At 46.6% G+C, this 27263-nt stretch overlaps 1 protein-coding gene across 1 annotated transcript; it reads right to left on the bottom strand.

The window, feature by feature from the left end:
- Positions 1-2205: 2205 nt before the first annotated feature.
- Positions 2206-14741, bottom strand: WDR89 (WD repeat domain 89). Its single transcript, XM_044271869.1, has 2 exons — positions 14615-14741; positions 2206-3481 (listed from the first exon to the last, which is right to left on the bottom strand). The coding sequence occupies exon 2, from the start codon at positions 3442-3444 to the stop codon at positions 2293-2295; it is 1152 nt and encodes a 383-aa protein (XP_044127804.1). The 5' UTR covers positions 3445-3481; positions 14615-14741; the 3' UTR covers positions 2206-2292.
- Between the last annotated feature and the right edge of the window lie 12522 nt (positions 14742-27263).

Here is a 27263-nt window from a genome sequence, read left to right as displayed (position 1 = left end):
AAACTGATCCGTCTGTAGATCCATGACGGATCCGCACCAAATGTGAATGTGAAAGTAGCCTTGGATCTGAGCGTTCTGCCGCTTCCATTATTCCTCCTGGAAATTAATAGAAAGTTGACATTTGAGTCTTGTCACTTGGATAGGTCTACACTAGGGCTGAAACGATTACTCAATTGAAATCTAGCAATTCAACACAAAAACGTAAAAAAAATCCTCAATGCAAATTTTTTGCATCGGAGATTCATTTCTGTCATGTGACCACGGCGCGAGAGTGAAGCGCTTGCTATTACTCCCACTCCGTGGTCTCCCGCTGGCATGTAATACTCACCTTTCCAGCAGGGGGCCTCCGGACACTCCACAGCACATCCATGGTCCCGCGCTGCACTGACGTACGCATGCCGTGATCTGACGCGCTGTGCGACATCAGACGCAGAGCAGTGCGGAACGACGGAGTGTCGTCGGCGCCCCTGCTGGAACGAAGGGTGTTGGGGTCTGATGAGTTTTTATAAAGGAAAACAGTAATTCATTTTTTCTTATTAGATTACTCGTAAAAATAAAAATCGATAGAATACGCGATTTCTAAAATAATTCTTTACTGCAGCCCTAGTCTACACAGAGTGACCCTGTACAGTGCAGACAGTAGCAGAGTTCTGGTCCGGTTCTGCCCCAGTCCTGAGTCGGATGGTCGCACACAGACGCTCATTTTATACAGAAAGTATCATGTAAAGCAGTCACAGGGGAAACGTGGATGTGGAACACAATGTACCAAACTCCTTTTATTTAAAAAATACAATGATATTCGGAAAATAATTTACAATCCAAATTTACTGTTTTACATTTCTGTTCCAGTGGCAAATATACAGCACGTGGTCATATGGGCATTATGCAGTAAGGCACCAGTACAACTGCCCCTATTACATTCAATGAAGCAATCAACCTTTTAGATAGGGGTACACAACCTTTTCTGGTCCGAGGGTCATGTTGGCAGAATGAACCAATCCCAAAGCCCACGGTAAAATTTAAGTGTTTTTCCTTGGATTTACATATTAATAGACTGGTCATCAATATCACATTGGTCCGACTCCCGGCACCCCTGCCGATCCGCTATTTGAGGAGGGTCTCCAGTGAGCACCGCGGCTTCCACGCAGCTTACCAAGTACAGCGCCGTCCACTGTGTAGTGGCTGTGCTTGGTATTGCAGCCCAGCCCCGTTCACTTAAATGGGACTGAGCTGCGCCTAGGCTATGTGACCGATCAACGTGTCGTCACTGGCCTAGAAAGAGGTCTGAGCACTCAGAGCACCAAGGCCTCTGGGCACAGATGATCGGTATGGTGCCGGGAGTCGGACCCCCACCAGTTTAATATTGATGACCTATCCTGAGGATTGGGGTCTGCTCTGAATGCAGCATGGACTGCAGGCTGTACACCCCCTATTCTAATTAACAGATTAAAATCTATATGATTAAAACTAAACAAGAACAACGGGGTACAATCTGAAATTGGGGGAGGCGAGTATACACTTGGAACAAACTTTCAGCAGACGACATGGTTGGAAAATAGACCGTGGATGTAAAGCGGCCTTAGATAAGCACATAACTACCTGAGGGGCAGATCAGACGGACCAGGGGGTCTCGGTCAGCCGTCAATCTTCTATGTTACTAAAACCAAGGGGGCAGCTCCAATAAAAATATAAATTCCCATACAAAAAAGTTATTAAAAGACCCATTCATTATACATGTCTCCTAGAATATGGATGACGCCCTCTATTAAAATCTTAACTTTATAACCAGTGAGTAAAAATATTTTAAAAAATCCAAACTCCGTTAAAGGGCATCTGTCAGCAGATTTGTACCTAGGACACTGGCTGACCTGTTACATGTGTGCTCGGTGTCTGAAGACATCTGTGTTGGTCCCATGTTCATATGTGCCCGCATTGCTGAGAAAAACAAGGTTTTAATATATGCAAATGAGCCTCTAGGAGCAACAGGGGCGTTGCTGTTACACCTAGAAGCTCCGCTCTCTGTAACTGCCTCGCCTCTTTCCAATTTGATTGACAGGACCAGGCAGTATAAAAGGTGATGGCGCCTGGCCCTGTCAAAGTGCAGAGGACGCAGCAGTTGGAGAGAGAGCGGAGCCTTTAGGAGTAATGGAAATGCCCCCATTGCTCCTAGAGGCTCATTTGCCAAAAAAAAAAAAAAAAAAAAAAAAAGTCATTTTCTCAGCAATGTAATGAGACATTTACGGACCTAAACGTGGTATGCATACAATTCCATGAGCCCATAGGACTTAACGATCATTTTTGCTTGGTCAAGAAGGATTTGGTGTTGTGCATACGAACCCTCTGCTGCACAGAGGAAGCTGCTTTCATGGAGTCCCTCTTTTTAGGCGACATGTCCTTGACTTTCGGCTTCCATAACAACAATTGAGCGTCTTCCCCACCACTTATCAAGGAGTCATCGTCTCCACACCAGTAGACGGAGCGCACAATGGTGCTGTGCCCACCAGTTAGGGTTTTTAGATGCGTGACCTTTTCAAAATTACAATTCAACAAACTGATGTCCCCATCTTGAGTCCCTCCGAGAAGCAGCAATGCATCCCTTCCCCTATTATAGAAACCAGCAATGAGATAGTCAATATGACATCCGCTAACATGTTCTCTCATGTCCTCTACCTTACAGAGAGTAATCGGTTCCTCTGTGTCCACCTGGTTGAGATCCCACCAGAGGAACCCTTCGCTGTGCGTCAGGCAGTATACCTGCTTATCATCCCTTCCTGCCCACCCAATGATATTCACAGAGGATTCGGAATTGCAGGTAGAAGTCAACGCATCATCCTCGTTATCTTCATTGAGATCAAACACATTGACCAGACCATCGGTGGAACCGGTGGCCACCAGGCTTGGGTTGGTTGGATGAAAGCGAACTTGAGTGATGTCATCGTTGTGAGACTCTGAATAAGCCCCGAGCGGTTCTTTAGGTTCTGTATCCGGAGTGTATCTTCCATCCCAGAAGACCAGATACACGTCATCACCTACTTTCTCTGTGCCGGCGCAGACGACAAGGTCATTAGAGCAGACATCGAAGCTGATGAAGACGTTGGACGGGTAACCAGTATATTGCTGTACAGCATCAGTGCCAGACACACGGGCGTCCCAAAGTTTTACAGTGGCATCGCTGCAGGCTGAAAACACCAGATTGCTGTTTGTGTGGGAGAAGCGCACGCCGCTCAGCATAGTGGGTCGCGCGTTGTACTCGTGCAGACAGGCCATGGTTTCCTTGTTATATAATCTGATCGTATTATCCGAGCACAGAATTGCAACCGTCTGACCGTTTTGTTCCTCCACTGATTTCGACACGTCAATGTCAAGGATGTAAGTCGTGCTGTCTTTCATGGCTGAACGCCTCGCTAGGTTGAGGTGTGAAAGCTCTTCTGCTAAAGCTTCCATGATGAAGAAGACAGATCTTCCGATATTCCCTTTAGATCTAATAAAAACATAATAAAAGATAATTAAGATGAGACAAAACGTGGTTATTTCCCAGCGGTAAGACATGTCAGTGATGTCTGGGGAAGCGACCCACTACCAAGATGGAGAAGAAGGATTATGTGGTGCAAGCCCATCAATGACCCAAAGCAGCAGGATGAAATTGACTGCCTACATGGGCAGCACGGTGGCTCAGTGGTTAGCACTGGTATCCTAGGTTGGAATCCAACCAAGGACAACATCTGCATGGAGTTTGTATGTTCTACCCGTGTTTGCGTGGGTTTCCTCCCACACTCCAAAGACATACTGATAGGGACCTTAGACTGTGAGCCTCATTGGGGACAGTTAGATGCTAATGTCTGTAAAGAGCTGCGGAATATGTCAGCGCTATAGAAGTGCATATAATAAATCGGCTACCTTAAAAAGGGTTGTCCGCCCCGAAGCGCCACTCATGTTCAAAGCTGCTCTATCGCTAGACCACTGCAGCCATTCATTGGCCTCGGTGGTGACATGCCGCTAGGGGAACACTGAGGCCAATAGTGTCTGCTGCAGTCCACATGAGAATGGAAGGGACGTCACACTTCCGCTCTACTGGGAAGCAGCAGGGATGGGAGCCTTGGACCAGCTTTAAACAGGTGAGTGGCTTTCCCTCTCACGGTTTCCCCCCATTTTTTTTTTATTGGGGTGTTGAACAATGGTCCGCAATCAGCGGCACCCCAGCTGTTGTGAACCTAACTCTCAGCGTGCTCCGACTAGCCCCACAAACGTATGACAGCTACAAGTTGGAGAACACGACTTTAAAGCCTTTTCCAGGAATATCCATTAAAGGGGATCCCCACTGGGACTGCAGTGCAATTTTAAAACAAACAGGGCCATGTTGCAGTTCCATGCACAGCCAGGTGGGGCGCTATTTAGGGAGAACTTAGACGGGGACGCAGTGTTAAATGCCCCTCCATATTGTGGGGGTTTTTCAGAGGTCAGACCTCGTGTGTTGGAAGCCCCACCAGTCAAATATCTATAAGATGCATATATGTAATTTCCGGACCGATCTCTGAAACTGCAAATGACACTATAAAAAGTAAAACCACGTTGAATACTATGCCAGGAAGCCACAGACACAGATTAACAAGCAGTCGGTGCAGACATTTGCTGTAATTACAAGACACCGGCTCCCCCGAGGCTTCAGATCAGTTTAGTCAAGTCTTTCCAATAACTTAATTAGTTACATTTGTCACATGAGGCATCAAATAATCATCGCTGGGTCGTAAACCTTCCAAAAACTTACATGAAAATCCCGTAGAGCTCAACATAAAGGGGGCTTCTGTACTTGACTTTACTGTCCCCTTCACAACATGTGGAGCCACAGTCACCCCTAGGGGCAAGGATCATGAGACCTCTGCATGAAAACGGAAGGCACGCTATGGGTCACCCGTGTCCGTACGACGGCTGTGTGCATGACAGCAGAGTTAGAACTTCGTGCAAGACTTGAGGACGCACTACCCTGGGCCGTCTCTGCCTGCGGACAGATGCTGAGCTGTGAAAAATGCAACTCGCATCTCAAGCAATTCTAGAATACAACCTTCAAAGTAGTTTCAAGGGGAACCGTAGTGCCCATTTACATGGACTGACACCCAGGGCAATGATCGGGAACAAACTGCTCATTCCTGATCATTGCCCCGTTGGTAAAGCAGCAGAAGTGGTGCTCTGATCACTCTGCCTCGTCGGCTTTTATTGCCTCTGTAGGGCTGGCCGGGCGTGTGGAGTACAGATCCACAGAAAGTATATAGGACCCGTACTCATCGAGCAGAGGCAATGAAGGCCAAAGGGGGCAGAGCGCTCAGAGCAGAGGCAATGAAGGCCAAAGGGGGCAGAGCGCTCAGAGCAGAGGCAATGAAGGCCAAAGGGGGCAGAGCGCTCAGAGCAGAGGCAATGAAGGCCAAAAGGGGGCAGAGCGCTCAGAGCAGAGGCAATGAAGGCCAAAAGGGGGCAGAGCGCTCAGAGCAGAGGCAATGAAGGCCAAAGGGTTTTTTTTTTGCAGACTTGCTGAACTGTCCACAAAAAAAAAAAAAACAGATCCGCATTTTTGCGGACAGCATACGGCCGTCTGAATGAGCCCTTAATGAAAACCGAAGGGGCAGAGCGATACGATATTAGTTGTCTGACAAATGAAAGCGGGCCCCTCACCTCTCCTGACAGGTCTGTTTTAGCAACCATTTGCACCCCCATGTAATAACAGAGCATCATTTCTCATGACTGTATGTTGTGCTATTCCTCTATTATTCCTTCTGAAAGTTTATGAATGAATTGCCATCAGTCTGCGATAAAGGTCACGCTTTTTGTTAATAGTTGGAGGAGAGGGGTGTCCCTGCACAGTCTGGCACTCTCCAATCAGACTACACAAGGGTACGCCCCCCAAGTAGTCGCACCCATCTGGACCTTCATTGCAGACGGCTAGTAATTCATTCTTAGTTTCTGGCAGGAATAATACAACACACAGTCATAGGAATAGATGTTATATCATGGGAATGCAAGTAGTTACTAAAATGATGATGTAAACGCGGCTGCAATGATTGGGATTTATCGGTTTGCTCCTGGTCATCGCCCTGTGGCAGCACCTGTATGTTTCCACAGGGCGATGTGCTGCCTACTGGAAAACACTGGGAAGGGGTGTCAGCTGTAGTATAATGTGCTGTCGACTACACTTTACTACCCATGGCATACGCCAGGCCCACTAGGGCCTGTTAACACCCCCTAGAAAAAAACCTGGCAGGACGGCTGTAGTAATACATCGCTCAGATATAGCAGCGCCGATTATAGCCCTTAAATACCTGCTCAGATTATATTCGCCAAGTGTGCTTGATTAGCAGCTTTTTGCTGTGAAATTTGAGCAACGCAACCTTAGAAAACGGCCGGGCAGGGCGCCAGCGTCAGGTCACTCCCGGGTGACACTGCATCTAATGATAGACTCTCAAAGGATATATGACAGATAACATTTCAGCTCTTTCTCCCCCCCCCCCCCCTCCCGTACAGGCAGGTGACTGTGGGTGCATATAACCGCCTGCAATGACAGGTAATTACCCGCGGAGTACGAGGCACTTGTTATAATTTGTGAAAGTGGGGATCGTGCACAGCAAACGGCACGGGGACCCCCGGTAAGAGAGGAGGATCGGAGGAGCAGATCAATGCCGCGCTTTCTGCCGACTTTGAGGAAAGACAGAGGCAGAATGTCCGCCTGTGACATTGAGAACCTGCGGCCGGTCAGATTAGAGATAATCCCACGTGCTGCGAGCAGATTAAATCCACACGGCCTATATTCCTAAAGCAGCATGCAATATCATGAGGATGAGAGGCGCTGACCCCGTATGATCCAGTCACCTCTGCACCGATATCATGGCAGCACCTGGGATTTCTCTAGGGCTTTTCGGTAACATCAAATCACCGACTCCAGAACTTAAAGGGGTTTTTCCTTGATTTTAATACCTGATGAACCCCCCCCCCCTTCCTTGTCCGTGGGCTGTGAAGGTATTGTAGCTCACCTCCACTGAAGTGAATGGGACCGAGCTGCAATACCACACACAACCTGTAAGACACTGGGGGCGCCTTTTTATGTAGAAAGCAGCCATGTTTTTCCTAACCCTGCACAACCGCTAATATACCAAGCATAAATCAATGTCTGGTGTAATATTCCCTTTAAATGGGTCGTCCCTTCTGTAAGTCCCGCCTTTCCAGTGGCACATCATGTGACCACAAAGGTCCAGCGGATAGGACATTGTCACGACGGCGCCAGAAGGCGGGACTTTTAAAATGACAGTTTTTTTTTTTTACACCTGTTCCTGCCTTTTTACTATGTATTAGACAACCCCTTTAAATATAAAAAGTCAGGGCCAAATAAGCACAGACATACTAGGATCCTGGGGGAAAAAGTTGCTGCGCATGGAGTTGGGAAAAGTGGCTGCCCTTCGAGCGCCTGTCAGCCCACTCCATTCTGAAGCCGTGGAGGGGAATGGCGCTACGTGACTGCTATCAAGCAGCTTAGGGCTCATGCATACGACTGAATGTATTTTGCGGTCTGCAAAAAATACGGAGGACGCCGTGTTGCATCCGTTTGTTTTTTGTGGATCCATTGTAAAAATGCCTATACTTGTCCGCAAAATGGACAAGGATTGCACATGCTCTATATTTTTTGTGTGGCTACGTAACAGACATATGGATGCGGACAGCAAACTGTGTGATGTCAGCATTTTTTTTGCGGACCCATTGAAATCAATAGGTCTGCATACAATCCGGCAAAAAACAAACCACATAGAACCGACACAGAAACAAAATACGTTAGTGTGCACGACCCCTTCCCAGTACAGCGCCATACATCACTAACTGGTTACTATAGATCCACAGCCTGACACACCAATTCCTTCCAACCACGCTGTCCCCAGGGACTGACCGTGGGCAGAGGAGGAGGAGGACCGACATCCAAGCTACGCTTTTCTTGATCTCACTCCCAACATAAAAGGTCCTGAAGTTACGTTTTGGTGAATTATCCCTTTAAATAAAAATATGAACTCAGCCCCGAAACCCATGACGTCTATAGCACCAAATCCGCAGGCGCCAAACAGGAAAAGGCTCGGAGGCTTCATAGCGCCGGAGCATCAGAGCGGCAGGAAGTAGGAGATCTTCCCAATAAGAGCAGACCAGGAATTCTCAGATAAAGGTGAAGAATCAGACGGGATTTGGTCGTTTACGCAGGAATTCTTATATTTATCGCTGGATGAAAGTCAACTTCTGGGCACCATATTCCAGCCCGTGACGAGGACAAATAAGGAGCGGGGGATCCCGAGAAATGTCACCTGGCTGCCCTGAGCATCCGTAATCAGACTAATGCCTCATTCACACGTCCGTGCCGTGATCCATAATAGGATGGTCAGTGGTTCATCCGTGAGGGATCCATGTTGGGTCCGTGTGTCACAGACTCTCTACAGTTCAAAACTAATTTTCATTGCATCTCCCAACGGTGCATGAAAAACAGATGGCATCCGTGTTTTTTCACGGACCCATAAACTACAGGGTGGGCCATTTATATGGATACACCCTAATAAAAATGGGAATGGTTGGTGATATTAACTTCCTGTTTGTGGCACATTAGTATATGTGAGGGGGGAAACTTTTCAAGATGGGTGGTGACCATGGCGGCCATTTTGAATCCAACTTTTGTTTTTTCAATAGGAAGAGGGTCATGTGACACATCAAACTTATTGGGAATTCCACAAGAAAAACATTGGTGTGCTTGGTTTTAACGTAACTTTATTCTTTCATGAGTTATTTACAAGTTTCTGACCACTTATAAAATGTGTTCAATGTGCTGCCCATTGTGTTGGATTGTCAATGCAGCCCTCTTCTCCCACTCTTCACACACTGATAGCAACACCGCAGGAGAAATGCTAGCACAGGCTTCCAGTATCCGTAGTTTCAGGTGCTGCACATCTCATATCTTCGCAGCATAGACAATTGCCTTCAGATGACCCCAAAGATAAAAGTCTAAGGGGGTCAGATCGGCCACTGGGTATGCGAAATTGCTACATGATGATGTGCACTGAAGCTGGTACGTTCCCTGAGTTTTTCCAGCAAGATGGTGCACCACCACATTATGGGTGTCAGGTCCGAGCATTCCTAGATGAAGTGTTTCCTGGAAAGTGCATTGGTCGTCGTGGGCCAGTTGAATGGCCCCCAAGGTCTCCCGATCTGACCCCCTTAGACCTTTATCTTTGGGGTCATCTGAAGGCAATTGTCTATGCTGCGAAGATGCGAGATGTGCAGCACCTGAAACTACGGATACTGGAAGCCTGTGCTAGCATTTCTCCTGCGGTGTTGCTATCAGTGTGTGAAGAGTGGGAGAAGAGGGCTGCATTGACAATCCAACACAATGGGCAGCACATTGAACACATTTTATAAGTGGTCAGAAACTTGTAAATAACTCATGAAAGAATAAAGTTACGTTAAAACCAAGCACACCATTGTTTTTCTTGTGGAATTCCCAATAAGTTTGATGTGTCACATGACCCTCCTCCTATCGAAAAAACTAAAGTTGGATTCAAAATGGCCGCCATGGTCACCACCCATCTTGAAAAGTTTCCCCCCCCTCACATATACTAATGTGCCACAAACAGGAAGTTAATATCACCAACCATTCCCATTTTGTTAAGGTGTATTCATATAAATGGCCCACCCTGTATAATGGGAGCGATGGATCCGTGAACACGGACAAAATAGAGCATGCTGCCGTGCTAAAAACACAGATGTGCGAATACACACATTACAATAAACGAGGAGGTGTGCTGTTCGAGGAGACACGTCCGTGAATGAGGCTTAAGGCTGCCTGCACGCAATGCGGGTTACGTGCGGTTTTTCCTTGCAGTAATCCAGTACCAGCAAAGTGAATGAGATTAGACAAATCTAATGTGCACTTTGCTTTTTTTTCTTCCGTGCGGAAACTGAACTGCCGTGCGGATTTTGAAATCTGCAGGGTGTCAACTGTTGTATTTTTCTAGTGCGGTTTTCACACTTTGCAAAGGAAGGGGCGAGATCTGCGGCAAAACAGCATCAAATCTGCACCAAAAAAACATTATAAAAATAATAATATGTGATAAATAGGCAGATTGATGTGCTGTTTTGATGTGCCGGTAGCCTTAGGATGGCAGCACTGTGTACAGATATATGTGCACTATTTATTGTATTTTTAGTGCGGATTCCATGCCGTTTTGGCGCAGATCTCATCCTTCCATTGCAAAGTGTGAAAACTGCCCAAGAAAAACACAACAGTTGACATGCTACTGTTTCCAAAAGCTATTCCTTCCCCCACCCCCTCCGTGCTCTGGGGCACAAGCCGGACATCGGAGGGTATGTGCACACTTTTTTTCCGTTAGACAAATCTAAAACTTTGAATCCTGCTACGGATTTGCAGTTGTACATGCCACAGCCCCATGTGTAGACATAACCCCATTCAATGAAGCTAATCAATGTGCGTGGCACCCGCCACTTTAAATTACCTTTTTTTTTTTCCACGCAGAAAAATCCCAGTGTACAGATTTCCCATTGACAACAACGAGAGGCGGATACTAAGCAGATTCCATGTAATAACACTTTGCAGGATTGTGAATGGGGAGCCCAGCTGAGTGCATTACATGTAAGTACTGGAGTAACAGCACACCCTAGTGGGCAAACTGTGTAATGACAGTCCACATCATGCTTTAGGTGAATAGACTGGGGGGGGGGGATTATGCATCTATTATGTAAAGTCAATGTATATGAGAGGCAGTGATTTATTACTATCCACATATTCAGACATATACCATGCTTGTATCTGTCTGCCCATCATCGATTGCACAAATTATCTGTACAGGTACAGTAACATGGTGGCCCCATGAGATATCGCACAGCCATATGGACCAGACATGGTGCCAGTGACCACCCTGGAGAGCAAGAAGAAGGAGTAGAAAACTGTTCCCGCCTTCCTAAAGTGCACCCGTACTTTTTAAAAACTTTTGATATCTCGTAGTGACATATTAAAGGGAGTCTTTCACGCCGATTGACCCTATTAACACACTTATGTCCACGGCATCCCCCCTATTAAAACTGTTCTTACCGTTAGTTCCCTGCTAGCATCATTCGTCCAAAAAACACTTTTATTCCGTATGCAAATGAGGCTGTGAAGGTGCCCAGGGGCGGCCTTACAACGGCCGGTGCCCAGGCCCCTGGGTCATTTTCATACCAATTCACTCCCCCTCCTCCGCATCTGCCCGCCCATGGTCTCTTCTCTATCTTTCCTCCTACTGTCCGTAATCCCGCGCATGCGCCGATGACCGCGATATCGGCGCGTGCGCATTGAATGACCACAGTCTGGCCGGGGCATCACAGTTTACGGTGCGCATGCGCCGGCCCGGGCCTAACTTACATTCTTGCCGTGATCACAGCATCACGGCAAGAACATAAGTTAGGCCCGGGCCGGCGCATGCGCACAGTAAACTGTGATGCCCCGGCCAGACTGTGGTCATTCAATGCGCACGCGCCGATATCGCGGTCATCGGCGCATGCGCGGGATTACGGACAGTAGGAGGAAAGATAGAGAAGAGACCAAGGGCGGGCAGACGCGGCAGATAGGTGGGCAGACGCGGAGGAGGGGGAGTGACGGAGGCCGAGCCGGGGCACCGGCCCCGACAAACTTACTAACAAATGATGTCTGATAAATTGGGCTGGAGAGGTTTTTCCCAAGGTGCACAGACTGCCGAATTTACACCTAGTCATAAATTAGGCGCATCCTTCAGCGGTGAGGGGGGAGGGGGGACAAAGACTGGTGTAAAACACCGCTCTTTGTAAATGATCCCCTACGAGCTTCTATCACCTCAATCTAATGATCAGTGGGGGTCTCCGCACTCGGACCCCCACCAGTCAAAACCTTCAATATGTTTCTATGACATATCAAATTTTATTTTTGTTGTTTAAAGTACAGGACACTTTACCCCTTCAAGACCAGGCCCATTTTCATTCTTACCATTTTTTATTTTTCCTCCTCATGTTCCAACAGCCATAACTTTTTTATTTTTCCGTTCACATAGCTATATGAGGGCTTATTTTTTGCGGGACAAGATGCATTTTTTAATGCCACCATTTTAACGTACCATGTCTTGTATTAGAAAAAAGGAACCAAATTATTTGTGTGGCAAAATTGAAAAAAAAAAAAAAAAAAAAAAAAAAAACTGAATTCTACCAAGGTTTTGACATCACAGCGTTCACCATTCACTAAAAATTAATCAGACGTTTTTTTTTTGGCGTCTCGATACGAATGCGGCGATGCCAAACTTGAACATTTTTTTGTTTGTTTTACTACTTTAAAATTAAAAACTTTAGAAAAATCTAAATTTTATTTGCATCGTTATATTATGACAGCCATAACTTTTTTATATTGCGGTCTACAGAGCTTTATAAGAGCTTGTTTTTTGCGTAATGAACTGTAGTTTTCATTGATGCCATTTTTGTAGTATATAAAACGTTTTGATCACAGTTATTCAATTTTTTGGGGGACAAAATAACAAAAAAAAAGCAAACTGCGTGTTTTTTTCTGTTACTGCGTTCACTGCACAATAATTTTTTTTAAAATATTTTAATAGTTATTTTTTTATATGTAAAATTGGGAAAGGGAGGATATATATATAATAAACACACCGCAGCACTTCCAATAGGTAAAAATAGTGGGATCCTTTATTCACCCATGCGTACAACGTTTCGGTCCACTTGCTGGGACCATTTTCAAGCAAAAAAAGGTCCCAGCAAGTGGACCGAAACGTACGCATGGGTGAATAAAGGATCCCACTATTTTCACCTATTGGAAGTGCTGCGGTGTGTTTATTTTTTATCGATTTATCACTGGTTAAGTGAGATACCGCTGGCACCCTTTTTACTGATTATCTTACTAGGTGTGCTGCCCTGATATTTTGTGAATAATATATATTTTTATACAACAATTAACCCCCATAGGGGCCTCGTACATGGGATCTTTTGATCCCCTCTCCCATTCACCATAATAGAGAGCTATTACAGTGAATAGGATTGTTACACTCTCCATTCAGCGCTATGCCTCGTGCATAGCTCAGTATGGAGAAAGCCATGGCAGGCCTGGATCACTTCAGCGGCGTCCAGGCTGCCATGGCAACCGATCGGAGCCCCGCGATTTCATTGCGGGGGCTCCGGATCGGAAGAAAGATGGAGCTGCATCACTTCACAGGTGCCGCGATCAGCCTTGATCGCGGCACCCGAGGGGTTTAATGGCAGGGGTGGCCGGATGCTGGCTGTATCATACAGCCGTCAGATCGTGCGTATGGAGCCTGTACGTCAAAATGCGTTAGGAGTTAAGGCCTCTTTCACATGAGCGAGTTTTCCATCAGGGTGCGATGTCTAAAGCAAGCGCGTAGCGTCCGGACAGAATCCTGACCCATTCATTTCAGCTGTCTGGATAGTTCATCAGTATCTGATCGGTGAGGGTCCGACCACTAGGACCCCCGTCGATCAGCTGTTTGAGAAGGAAGCGGCGCTCGCACGTTCACTGCGCCCTTCTCGCAGCTTTTCCTAGGCAGAGTGATGTCACATTCATCGGTCACGTGGCTTAGGAGCAGCTCAGCCCCATGGAAGTGAATGGGGCTGAGCGCAATACCCAGCACAACCACGATACAATGTACGGCGCTGTTTTTGGTGAGCAGAGATGATGTGGTCATTTGCGATCACGGCATCGGAGGGGTCTTTTCCAAGACTGAGGGAGCCGCTTGGTTGCTATGGCAGCCTCGGGCCTACCATTGTGAAGTTCCTATCAGGCCCTGTCTGTGGCAGAGCTCCACAGGAGCATAGTGAAACTCCCACAGGCTCCAGTGTTAGATCATTGCAGTCTACGGGTGAAGTGATCAGACGATCACATGTTAAAGTCCCCTAGATAGGACCTAAAGGGGTTCTCTGAGAATAAACACTGTTTCTGTACTGCACACAGCCTGCCTCCGGCAATAGAAGATTCCTACTTACCTGGTCCTCCGGTACATCACCGCAGACGCCACTCATTGGTCACCGTGGACCACTGGATGTAAACAATCCACGGACATAAGAATGAATCTTCTATTCACAATGGCAGGCTGTACAGAAAATGACTATCCTGGTGATGAATGAACTTCAAATGAACTTTAAAATAAGCATAAAAAAAAAAAAAAAGTTTTCAAAGATATATAAAAAAAATTGAAATCCTGAATTTTTAATAAGAGAAAAGAGCAATCATTGGCATCGCCGCGTCCCAAAACAACCAAACTAAGAAAATGCATTTATCCAGTACAATAAACACCGTAAAAATAAATAACTAAATAAATAAAATCACAATGGCCGATTTGTTGTTTTTGGTCTCCCCCCCCCAAAAAAAAATTAGAATAAAAAAGGGATGAAAAAGTCATAAAGCGACCAAAAATCCCAGGTGACATCAGACTGCTTCATGGTGACCTATGGACAGCACATTCCCAATATGCAAACACTGGTGGAGTACTACAACCCCCAGCAGGCTCTGACACCTACCTAGAGCGTTGTAGCATCACACTACTACTACACATACACTCACCACTCTGTGGACAAGAACGGCACTTTCACGACAGCCGTCAGTGGCCCCTAAGCTCCCGGTGAGTGGCCCCTGACTTCCATGTGCACAGTACAAGAAGACATGTTCGACACGCGCAGACTCAGTACAGGGCGCTCCAAATCAATAGCTCCGCCCAGCCTTTTCAGTGATTGGTCGGGAAAGCGCCCGCCTACGTTACCCTGGTAAGCAGACTGTGGGCGTGGCCGTACTGTGATGACGTAGATGTATAACTAAAACAGGCTGCTCGTTCGCCGGAGGACTTTGTTTGTGTGTGTTTTTGTCGATAAAGTTTGTTGTTTGTCAGCGAATAAATAGATGTGGAATTACTATGGGATATTCCTATAATAGGCACAAAGTCACAAGTACTAAGAGGAGAGCGCCTCATGGAGAGTATCAGGGTTCATGCACTAAGTAATGGCATATGTGTACACTATAAGGGGGTACTAGTCTATTTTTCATTAGAGCTACACAGCGACCTATGAGAATGCATCTAATAATTGTGAATGTGGTCGCGTTTCCGCAGGCTGGGACTTCTGGCAGGTGTTGTGACAATTTTCAGGCTGCAACGACAACCACATTTACTACCGTTAGTTGCAATGTAGCAGAGCTGATGCCAAGTGGCCGCAAGCTGTGGGTAGCCCCAGTCCGAGAGTCGAAAGCTGCTATATGTCTGTATTCTCAAGTAGAAGGGATACTTACAGGAGAATATACCTACCTTACAGTTCTGCACTCACCTGGTCTGGTGGGTCTGCTAAGCCACTGATCTTTTAGGTGGTGGTGGTGTAGCAGAGCAAAGAGGTTATCACAGCTGGTGTAGCAGAGCTGCTGGAGGGTCCAAATAGTAGACATGAAAATAGTCACACATGGATGTAGTTGGGCTGGATGAACAGTATGGCAGAGCGGGGGCGGCCAGTGGCACAGGGATGCATGGAATAATCATACATGTCCTGCCAGCAGAGGTGGATTTATAAAATGACATCATCAGCGCATGCCAGGATGAATCACGTACAGGAGAGGCTGAGCGGACCGGAGGAGGGGAGCTGGGCTGCACGCAGAACTGGAGCTTGGTGCAAATTATTTCCTGAGGACATCCGTGAAGAATCCGTGTATGGTCCGTGTGTCCATTCTTTGCCCCTCTGTGTGACCCATAGACTTTAATAGGCATGATTGGTCGGCATCACGGACCAAGGTAGTGCATGCCTCCATAGTTTTTCCACTGACCTTTGGCACAGTCAGTGGAAAATTAGCAATGTGCAACTAAACGCATTAAAGTTAATGGATGCGTGTGTGGTCCACGCAGAACACGGATAGAACACGTGAAAGAGGCCTTACAGGTTCAGTTTAAAAAATAAAAAAAAGCTAATTGCAGACATCTTTAATTGAGCAATTTGCTGCTCTCTTTCTTCCATGACTTCCTCTCTCCTCAAGTGCGGACATGACATATATGGACAAGGTTCCTCACATGTGTGGTGGATACACAGTGCATGCGCAGTGACAGACACCGGGTGATGAGCAGTCCTGTCTGTGGTCCATAACACCGCTCCACGTGTAAAGGGAAGTTCCTGCACCTTACCTACTCGCACACCATGGTCGCAGCACAAAGCTAGGGGCTAAGCATCATGAAGAGGGGGAACATCTCAGTCCGGAGTGGTCTCCAACCCAGGTAACACCGCACCAGGACCAATACCAGTAATAGGGACTGCACAATATTACCCTACTATTATTGAAAAATCATACCATAAAATATTACCGCCACTGAGTGACCATGTAGTGGTAGATATTCCTGATACACACACAACATAGGTGATTGCAGTACAGCTATATCCCATGACTTACATGTGTTCTCCAACTGGAGTCATTCACTTTTCCAGTTTTTTTTTCCATCTGGCCCGGACCACCATGACGACGTCTTACAGCCCCAACTTGTGTCTGCAGAGTTTACAACAAAGACATCTTTGGTTCCTTACTTTTCCAGCATCCTCTCTATCCTGCTAATACCCCCAGATCTCTGCCCTGTTACCGCTATTATTGTACCTGCTGTAGGGCACAATGCCCCCTTCATAGATAGTATCATGACTATAGTTACCCCCCCCCCCCCAAAAAAAAATAGTACCCTTAAATTTTAATACAGTGCCCCAGATGAGTATAGAGAATCACTTAGTAAACGTGCCACATTTTGTACCCCTACAAAGTCATTTGCCCTACACAGTAATGATGCCCCTTTTGTGCCCCCACAAGGTAAAAATGACCGAGAGGAGAAAATAAACTTTTTACTCATCTCACTGATTCCCTGACAAGTGCGACTTCAAAGTCCATGTACAGTCAGCATCCCAGCGTAGATGGCAGAGGCAGTGACATCATCACACCTCCTGCACCGGGATGCATTCCCGCTTGGCCCTGGTTTCCGGTAGGGCCATGGTCCTAGCGCTGCCTGCAAGATGGTAAATGGTAGGTAGCACATGGCAGCGGAGGTCCTGCGGATGCTGATAGCACTGCACACCTGAAAATTGCCATTATTTCTCTGGTGGGCCCCATCATGTGAAAGGGCCCGGGGCCATCATCAACCTGCACCCCTTGTAGTTCTGCTCCCGTTTCCCGAGCCGGAGCTACTGCAGAACAGCGAATCGGCAGAGGTGGGGGGTATTGGACAGATATTGATGACCCATCCATCAATACCGCAGTCCCTTGCTGCGGCCTATTCTTACAGCAGCATTTTAGGAAAAATTCTGCAGTTTTTGGCTCACTACACTAGAGTCATTCCAAGGGGATGTTCACACAATGGCTTTTTCAGCGGAATTTTGGCGCGGACAGCCACACCTAAATTTTGACAAAAACCCACCGGCAGCCACATAGTTTCTGCCGCCCATACTTCTCAATGGGAGGCAGTGCTGAGAGTGCCTTTTAGCAGCAGCCATGCCAAAAAAAGGACATGTCCGTGCTCGGCAAGGCTGCGACTTTAAGCTGCTGCTCCACCATCCTCAGCACTGCCTCCTATTGAGATATGAGGGAGGCAGAAAGAACTCAGCCGCCACCGGCTTTTCGGTCAAATTCTGCTGAAAAGTCATGTGAACGTTCCCCAAAAGTAAAATTGTACATGTAAGTCCCACAATTTTATGAAACTTGGCAAAACTACAAACACGTGACACGTCAACACAATCGTCAAATGTACCAGATGTCTGCAGTAGATGGCGGCCAGGGCTCAGCGCCAATCTCTTTAGCACAGCTGTGCCCAGTTATATTCCATAGGCATTTATGAAATCTGCCCTGACGGCACAAAAAATATGGTGGATGGTGGATTTATTATTTCCTTCATGGCTGAAATCTGGCAGGTAAAAGTCGTAAATTTTGGCGCGCACCATTTTTGCGCAAAAAAATGTGTGTTTTTTTGTAATGATTTTTATGCCGAGTTCAGCACTTTTGAAAAGCGGGTATAAAAGTGGCAATGGTTAGCTGCGTTAATTAGGTGTATGCCAGATTTATCAACTGCGGATTTCTAAAAGTTACAAAAAAAAGGGGGGAATTTTACTCCAGTAAGAGGACAGCGTAAAAAAAAAAAAAAAAAAAGACATACCTCTAGGCAAAACGTGTTAGGTTTAAACATGCGCGAAAATCAAATAACGTGCGATAAATTTGCCGCATATTAGGGCAACGCAAACTCAAGAAAAACTAACTTTGCGAGTTCCCCCTCTCCATCTGTAGTTTATCACTTACCCATCTCACCACTAGAGGTCACTATTGCACAGCGCTCCAGTTTATAACCAGTATAAGAACCATTCTAAGAAAAATAAATCAAATGTGTTATTACATTTATTTATTTATTTAACTGTCAAAATACACCCCTGAAGTTCAGGGCGCCTATAGCGCTTTTTGGTATCCTGTAAAATAAGGACATGTATACAATATATGGATTCCACAGTTTTGCAGGAATAGGGGCCGCAGAGAGCTCAGTACGGGCAGGAGCTCCTGCCTGTGCCCGTTCCGCTAAAAGCTCTGCATAGCACAGCGGTACAGGAAACCCTGCACCAGTGTGCTATACCAGGACCAGCAATGCATACTTCTGCCAGTACTGAGCTCTCTGCGGCCCCTATTCCTGCAGAACTGTGAAATCCGTACACTCAGTGGCGTACCTTCAGATTGTGCAACTGCTACGGGGCCCAGCTCTGAACTCCTCCTTTCTGATGTGAACACACCGCCAGGGAGAGCTCAGCGCAAACAGAGGATTACAGCTTCCATTTCAGTCAATGGTAACTGCATAAATTCCTATGCATTGAGCTCCCCCTAGTGGTGGCTGCAGGCAGTCAGCTTTGTAATAGATGAGAAGCAGGAGATTTATCAATGTATTTATGCCAGTCGGGTGAGACCTATGGTGGTCAGAATGAGCGTCATATTTATGAAGCACGTTCCACTTTTCTGACGTAGAATTCGAATAAAGTGGGTGAGGTAGAGGGAGACTTGTTTGTATTACAAATGTTTAAATAAAATGTTTAATAAAAAAATGTACATTCATCAGAAATCTGGGGTGTTGTGCTTTGTATTCTGCATTGCTTGGGAGTAATTGACGCACATGTACTGGATGTACTGGGAAACTGGGTGGGGTGCTATGGCGCTCTATGAGATCTGCGTACGAGTCAGTGGTGTATTCTGTAATAGATAGCCTGAACTTCAGGGGCCTATCAGTACTATACACAAATGAATTTAAGGGCATTTAGAATAGAAATAAAGTAATATAAAAGACTAGCTACACTTCATGATAAAACCACAGAATACACATATCGTTAAAGGGGTTGTCTAACTTCAGCAAATGGCATTTATCATGTAGAGAAAGTTAATACAAGGCACTAGTGTATTGTGCTTGTCCATATTGCCTCCTTTGCTGGCTGGATTTATTTTTCCATCACATTATAAGGCTACTTTCACACTAGCGTTCGGCTGTCCGCTCGTGAGTTCCGTTTGAAGGGGCTCACGAGCGGACCCGAACGCTTCCGTCCAGCCCTAATGCAGTCTGAATGGAGCGGATCCGCTCAGACTGCATCAGTCTGGCGGCGTTCAGCCTCCGCTCCGCTCGCCTCCGCACGGACAGGCGGACAGCTGAACGCTGCTTGCAGCGTTCGGGTGTCCGCCTGGCCGTGCGGAGGCGTGCGGATCCGTCCAGACTTACAATGTAAGTCAATGGGGACGGATCCATTTGAAGATGCCACAATATGGCTCAATCTTCAGGCGGATCCGTCCCCCATTGACTTTACATTGAAAGTCTGGACGGATCCGTCCGAGGCTATTTTCACACTTAGCTGTTATATGCTAAAATAATGCAGACGGATCCGTACTGAACGGAGCCTCCGTCTGCATTATTATGATCGGATCCGTTCAGAACGGATCCGATCGAACGCTAGTGTGAAAGTAGCCTAAATTGCTCATTTCCATGGTGACGTCCACCTTGCAGTCCAGCAGCGGTGGTCGTGCCTGCACACTATAGGAAAAAGCACCAGCCTATGCGAGCTCCCAGTCCCAGCCATCAGAGAGGCTGATGCTTTTTCCTGTAGTGTGCAAGCACGGCCACCGCTGATGGATTGCAGGGTGGTCGTAACCATGGAAACGAGCAGTGTATAATGTGATAGAAAAATAACAAAATAACTCAAGACAGCAAAGGAAGCAATATGGACACTCACAATACATTAGTAAGTGCCTTGTGTTAACTTTCTCTACATAATAAATGCCATTTGCAGAAGTGACACAACCACTTTAAAGGGGTTTTCCGAGATGCAGCACTATCCGATGCGGCCAACACTTCTTAGGTCATGTGCTGTACGCCCAACCCCTTTAAATTCAGCTTGTCCTCTTTGGTTCCATTTCCTTGGTGTCTCGAGCATGTCCACGGAAACGTCACCTTCTAACCGCTCGCTGCAGACTTGCACACAGGATCCATGTTTCAGGGAAATAATTAGAAAATCGTCTGTTTTTAGAAACGCACAAAACAATGAGTCACTGAGCAAGGAAGAATTTGGAGAAGTCAATGCACGAGGGTAACGGAGGGAAATTAAGCATCTGGGACACGGAGAACACTGGATTAGGTCAAATCAGCCGTGACAGCTGCGAGACAAACGTCTCCTGGACAAGCAGCTGCTGCGCACAAAATCCTTCTGTTAGAAACATAGAATGTGTCAGCAGATAAGAACCATTTGGCCCATCTAGTCTGCCCAATATACTATTACGGGGGGGGGGGGGGGGGGTGATCCTACAGAGCAGCCTGGTCCTACAGAGAGGCCTGGTCCTACAGAGAGGCCTGGTCCTACAGAGCGGCCTGGTCCTTCAGAGCGGCCTGGTCCTACAGAGGGGCCTGGTCCTTCAGAGTGGCCTGGTCCTACAGAGCGGCCTGGTCCTACAGAGCGGCCTGGTCCTTCAGAGCGGCCTGGTCCTACAGAGCGGCCTGGTCCTACAGAGCGGCCTGGTCCTACAGAGGGGCCTGGTCCTACAGAGCGGCCTGGTCCTACAGAGGGGCCTGGTCCTACAGAGGGGCCTGGTCCTACAGAGCGGCCCGGTCCTTCAGAGCGGCCCGGTCCTTCAGAGCGGCCCGGTCCTACAGAGCGGCCCGGTCCTACAGAGGGGCCCGGTCCTACAGAGCGGCCTGGTCCTTCAGAGCGGCCTGGTCCTACAGAGGGGCCTGGTCCTTCAGAGGGGCCTGGTCCTTCAGAGCGGCCTGGTCCTACAGAGCGGCCTGGTCCTACAGAGGGGCCTGGTCCTACAGAGCGGTCTGGTCCTACAGAGGGGCCTGGTCCTACAGAGGGGCCTGGTCCTACAGAGGGGCCTGATCCTTCAGAGCGGCCTGGTCCTACAGAGCGGCCCGGTCCTACAGAGCGGCCTGGTCCTCCACTGCAACCTCCTGTAAAAGGAGGAGACCGTTATTATAGACAGAAAGCTTATAATAAGGACAAGGAGCCCAAACAGCGCCTATGGTCCCGTAAAACCGGCATGTAGGCCCTCTGTGCACCGCTATGAGGGGTCACCGCCGTTTCCCTTACAGATTCCGCATGAATCGTAGAGGAGGGAGGGTTGGGCTTCTCCAGATTGTAGCACTTTTCACAGTGTATAAAAAAACACCTCAGCTGTTAGCTGTAAGTCTATGGAAATTATGGAAAGCAGTACAGACGTGCACATTTCTTTTTTTCTGTGGAGTTATTTATTTTTATTTATTTTTAAATTGGAGCATGCTCTGGCTATTGTGCTTTTTGGCAGATTTCCTGGCTGTGCTAATCCATTGTTATTTGGCCCTGCTTAAAAAAAAAAAGTACAACATGCTAAAAATTTTAATGGCGTTTAAATTTTTTTATTTTTGTTTTTTACAATGGCATTTATATTTTTTTTTTTAATAGAGACCTACAGAGGAAGTAAGAAAGGGGGTACATACTCTCGTGTTTAGCAAAGTTTTCCTGGATTCTTTTACCAGATGTAGTTGCTTACCTCGTGTACACTTTCCCCATGCTTTTTATCCAGTTTGGACTCTCCTGATTGGTTTTCACCGTATAAACTGATCCCTCTGGTCTGTTCCCATCCAGTATGTAGCACTTCCTGTTGCCGCATCCAACCAAACCCATGATGCACCTCTCCTTCCTCTGCCACAGCTCCAGTCCTGACCCTAACCACACCAAGCTAGTTTATCAGTGGTCAGTGAAAACGGACATAACACGGATGCCATGCGTTTTGTGTCTGATTTGCCCAGATCCATAGACTACAATGGGCGTGTTTGACCCACATCACGGACCAAAGTAGTGCATGTCTCCCTGAATTTTTTCACTGACTTAGGCCCCTTTTACACAAGCAAGTTTTCCGCACAGGTGCAATGCGTGACGTGAACGCATCGCACCTGCACTGAATCCTGACTCATTCATTTCAATGGGTCTGTGTACATGAGCGTTGTTTTTCACGCATCACTTCTGCGCAGCATGTTCTATATTCTGCATTTTTCACGCAGCCCTGGTCCCATAGAAGTGAATGGAGCTGCGTGAAAAAACGCATTGCATCCGGAAGCAGGTGCAGATGCGATGCGTTTTTCATGGATGGTTGCTGAGAGATGTTGTTTGTAAACCTTCAGTTTGTTATCACGCGCGTGAAAAACGCATCAAAACGCATTGCACCCGCGCGGAAAAAACTGAACAACTGAACACAATCGCGGACAAAACTGACTGAACTTGCTTGCAAAATGGTGCGAGTTTTACTGAACGCATCCAGAGTCAATCCGTCACGCTCGTGTGAAAGGGGCCTTAGCGAGTATTCAGCGCGGGTGCAATGCGTGATGCGAACGCATTGTGCCCACATGGAATCCGGACCTATTCATTTCAATGGGTCTGTGTACATGAGCGTTGGTTTTCACGCATCACTTGTGCGTTGCTTGAAAATCGCAGCATGCTCTATACTCTGCGATTTTCATGCAACTCTGTCCTCATAGAAGTGAATGGGGCTGCGTGAAAATCGCATTTCATCCGCAAGCGAGGATGCGATGCATTTTTCACTGATGGTTGCTAAGAGATGTTGTTTGTAAACATTCCGTTTTTTATCACGCACGTGCAAAACGCATTGCACCCGCACAATACAAACTGAACAACTGAACGCGATCGGAAACAAAACTGAATGGACTTGCTTGCGAAATCGCACAGTTTTCACTGAACGCATCTGGACCTAATCCGGACACGTTCCTCTGCAAGGGGCCTTACAGTCAGTAAAAAAATACTGGTATGTGAAATGACACATTGAAAAAAAAAATGCGTACAGTACACGTCAGTGAAAAAACGGAAATGTGAATGAAGCCTTACCAGTCAGGGCAGGGGGGTATTCCTGCATACCCACACACACTGTCCAATTGGTGCCGTCAGTATGAAACTATGTGAGGTCACACCCCTATGACAAGGAGAAATGGAAACACGACTAGAATAGCCCCTAGCTTAGGGGGGACCACTGCCTGTAGAACTTTTCTGCTGAAGGATAACTACTCCATAGAGTCTAAATCTAATCTGTAGTGGCGAAGGAAAGTACACAGAGACCTCCAGGTAGCAGCCCTACAAATGTGCTCTAGAGATCTGCCCTCTCTGCCCAAGGAGTAGAAATGGATCAGGTAGAGTGAGCACCAAATCTGAAAGGAGGGGATTCCCCCGCTGAAGAATAGGCTAAGGAGATGGCCCCTACTATCCATCTAGACAGCGTTCTAGAAGAAACTTTATCACCCTTGTTTTTACCACAAAACTGTATAAAAAGCCTAGAGGATCTTCTCTATTGACTAGTGACCCTCAAGTATTCTTATAGGCATCTTTTGACGTCTAGACAATGGAGTCCTCCTTTCTTTCTCATTCTTTGGGTCCTGACACAAGGAAGGAGGAACAAAGTCTTGGATCCTATGAAACATAGAGACCACTTTAGGTAAAAAAATGAGGGATCTGGCTTAATAAGTACTCTGGCAACTTTGATCGCTACCAAAAAGGCAGTTTTGAAAGATAAAATTTTAATAGGTAAATCCTGCAAGGGCTCAAAAGGAGGCTCCATCAATCTAGATAAAAAACTAGATTAAGGTCCCAAGAGGGGGCTGAGGATCTAATCACAGGCTTAATCCTACTAATGGCTTTAGAGAATCTCCTTATCTATGGATGATTGGCAATAGGGGAATCAAAGTAGGCACTAAGGACAGAGACCTGCACCTTAAGAGTACTTGGTCTTAAGTTTTTATCAAGATGAAATGCTGAATGTAAAAATAAATTCCCCATTAAAGTGTCCTGTCTGACCCAGGAAGAAGTACAGCAGCGACTTAAAAAGAATAAAGTAGACAAATCGCCAGGACCGGATGGCATACACCCCCGTATCCTAAGGGAATTAAGTAATGTCATAGCCAGACCCTTATTTCTGATATTTGCAGACTCTATACTGACAGGGAATGTCCCACAGGATTGGCGCATGGCAAATGTGGTTCCAATATTCAAAAGGGGTCCAAAAACAGAGCCTGGAAACTATAGGCCGGTAAGTTTAACATCGGTTGTGGGTAAACTGTTTGAAGGTTTTCTGAGAGATGCTATGTTAGAGCATCTCAACGGAAATAAGCAAATAACGCCATATCAGCATGGCTTCATGAGGGATCGGTCATGCCAAACTAATTTAATCAGTTTCTATGAGGAGGTAAGTTCTAGACTTGACAGCGGCAAATCAATGGATGTCGTGTATCTGGACTTCTCCAAAGCATTTGACACTGTACCACATAAAAGGTTAGTATATAAAATGAGAATGCTCGGACTGGGAGAAAACGTCTGTATGTGGGTAAGTAACTGGCTCAATGATAGAAAACAGAGGGTGGTTATTAGTGGTACACACTCAGATTGGGTCACTGTCACTAGTGGGGTACCTCAGGGGTCAGTACTGGGCCCTATTCTCTTCAATATATTTATTAATGATCTTGTAGAAGGCTTGCACAGTAAAATATCAATTTTCACAGATGACACTAAACTGTGTAAAGTAAGGCTACTTTCACACTAGCGTTCGGCTGTCCGCTTGTGAGCTCCGTTTGAAGGGGCTCACAAGTGGACCCGAACGGATCCGTCCAGCCCTAATGCATTCTGAGTGGACGCGGATCCGCTCAGAATGCATCAGTCTGGCAGCGTTCAGCCTCCGCTCAGTAGGCGGACACCTGAACGCTGCTTGCAGCGTTCGGGTGTCCGCCTGGCCGTGCGGAGGCGTGCGGATCCGTCCAGACTTACAATGTAAGTCAATGGGGACGGATCCACACTATGGCTCAATCTTCAAACGGATCCGTCCACCATTGACTTTCAATGTAAAAGTCTGGACGGATCCGCTCAGGCTACTTTCACACTTAGAAAATTTTATACAATATAATGCAGACGGATCCGCTCTGAACGCAAGTGTGAAAGTAGCCTAATTAACACTGAAGAGGACAGTATACTACTACAGAGGGATCTGGATAGATTGGAGGCTTGGGCAGATAAGTGGCAGATGAGGTTTAACACTGACAAATGTAAGGTTATGCACATGGGAAGGAATAATGCAAGTCACCCGTACATACTAAATGGTAAAACACTCGGTAACACAGACATGGAAAAGGATCTAGGAATTTTAATAAACAGCAAACTAAGCAGCAAAAACCAGTGTCAGGCAGCTGCTGCCAAGGCCAACAAGATAATGGGTTGCATCAAAAGGGGCATAGATGCCCGTGATAAGAACATAGTCCTACCACTTTACAAATCATTAGTCAGACCACACATGGAGTACTGTGTACAGCAGGGATGTCAAACTCGTGGCCCTCCAGCTGTTGCAAAACTACAACTCCCATCATGCCTGGGCATACTACAGCTATCAGGGAATGATGGGAGTTGTAGTTTTGCAACATCTGGAGGGCCATGAGTTTGACATCCATGGTGTACAGTTCTGGGCTCCTGTGAACAAGGCAGACATAGCAGAGCTGGAGAGGGTCCAGAGGAGGGCAACTAAAGTAATAACTGGAATGGGGCAACTACAGTACCCTGAAAGATTATCAACCTTAGGGTTATTCACTTTAGAAAAAAAAAAAGACGACTGAGGGGAGATGTAATTAATATGTATAAATATATCAGGGGTCAGTACAGAGATCACTCCCATCATCTATTTATCCCCAGGACGGTGACTGTGACGAGGGGACATCCTCTGCGTCTGGAGGAAAGAAGGTTTGTACACAAACATAGAAGAGGATTCTTTACGGTAAGAGCAGTGAGACTCTGGAACTCTCTGCCTGAGGAGGTGGTGATGGTGAGTACAATAAAGGAGTTCAAGAGGGGCCTGGATGTATTTCTGGAGCGTAATAATATTACAGGCTATAGCTACTAGAGAGGGGTCGCTGATCCAGGGATTTATTCTGATTGCCGGATTGGAGTCGGGAAGGAATTTTTTATTCCCCTAAAGTGGGGAGAATTGGCTTCTACCTCACAGGGGTTTTTTTTTTTGCCTTCCTCTGGATGAACTTGCAGGATGACAGGCTGAACTGGATAGACAAATGTCTTTTTCGGCCTTATGTACTATGGGAGGAGAACTCAAGGGATCAACCGAGATTTTACAGAAGTTTAGGAAAGTCTTCCATATCCTGAGATAAATGGTAGAGGTTACTTCTTTCCTGCATGATAAAAGGGTAGATATAACTTCTTTAGACAATCCTGTGCGTTCTAAGATTTCCCCCTCAAATACCATGCTGCTAGATGAAGACTTCTCACTTCCGAATGGAGGCTAGGGCCTTGAAACAACAGATCCTGCCCTTGTATTTTGGGCAGGAATTCTCTTAGTGCTACAAGGACTGCTCTGAGTTCCCTCATATTCTGCGACTTCTGACTTTCTATTACATAGAAACATAGAATGTGTCGGCAGATAAGAACCATTTGGCCCATCTAGTCTGCCCAATATACTAAGTACTATGGATAGCCCCTGGCCCTATCTTATATGAAGGATAGCCTTATGCCTATCCCATGCATGCCTAAACTCCTCCACTGTATTTGCAGCTACCACTTCTGCAGGAAGGCTATTCCATGCATCCACTACTCTCTCAGTAAAGTAATACTTCCTGATATTACTATTAAACCTTTGCCCCTCTAATTTAAAACTATGTCCTCTTGTGGTAGTT

The sequence above is a fragment of the Bufo gargarizans genome, chromosome 11 (genome assembly GCF_014858855.1).
Source record: "Bufo gargarizans isolate SCDJY-AF-19 chromosome 11, ASM1485885v1, whole genome shotgun sequence".
Lineage (NCBI taxonomy): Eukaryota > Metazoa > Chordata > Amphibia > Anura > Bufonidae > Bufo > Bufo gargarizans.
The sequence above is the reverse complement of the archived record's forward strand: the minus strand, read 5'-3'. Positions and strand labels throughout refer to the sequence as shown.

What these genes read in the sequence shown, in the direction of transcription:
- WDR89 (XM_044271869.1), bottom strand. Translation starts at nt 3,444, where the DNA reads ATGGAAGCTTTAGCAGAAGAGCTTTCACACCTCAACCTAGCGAGGCGT.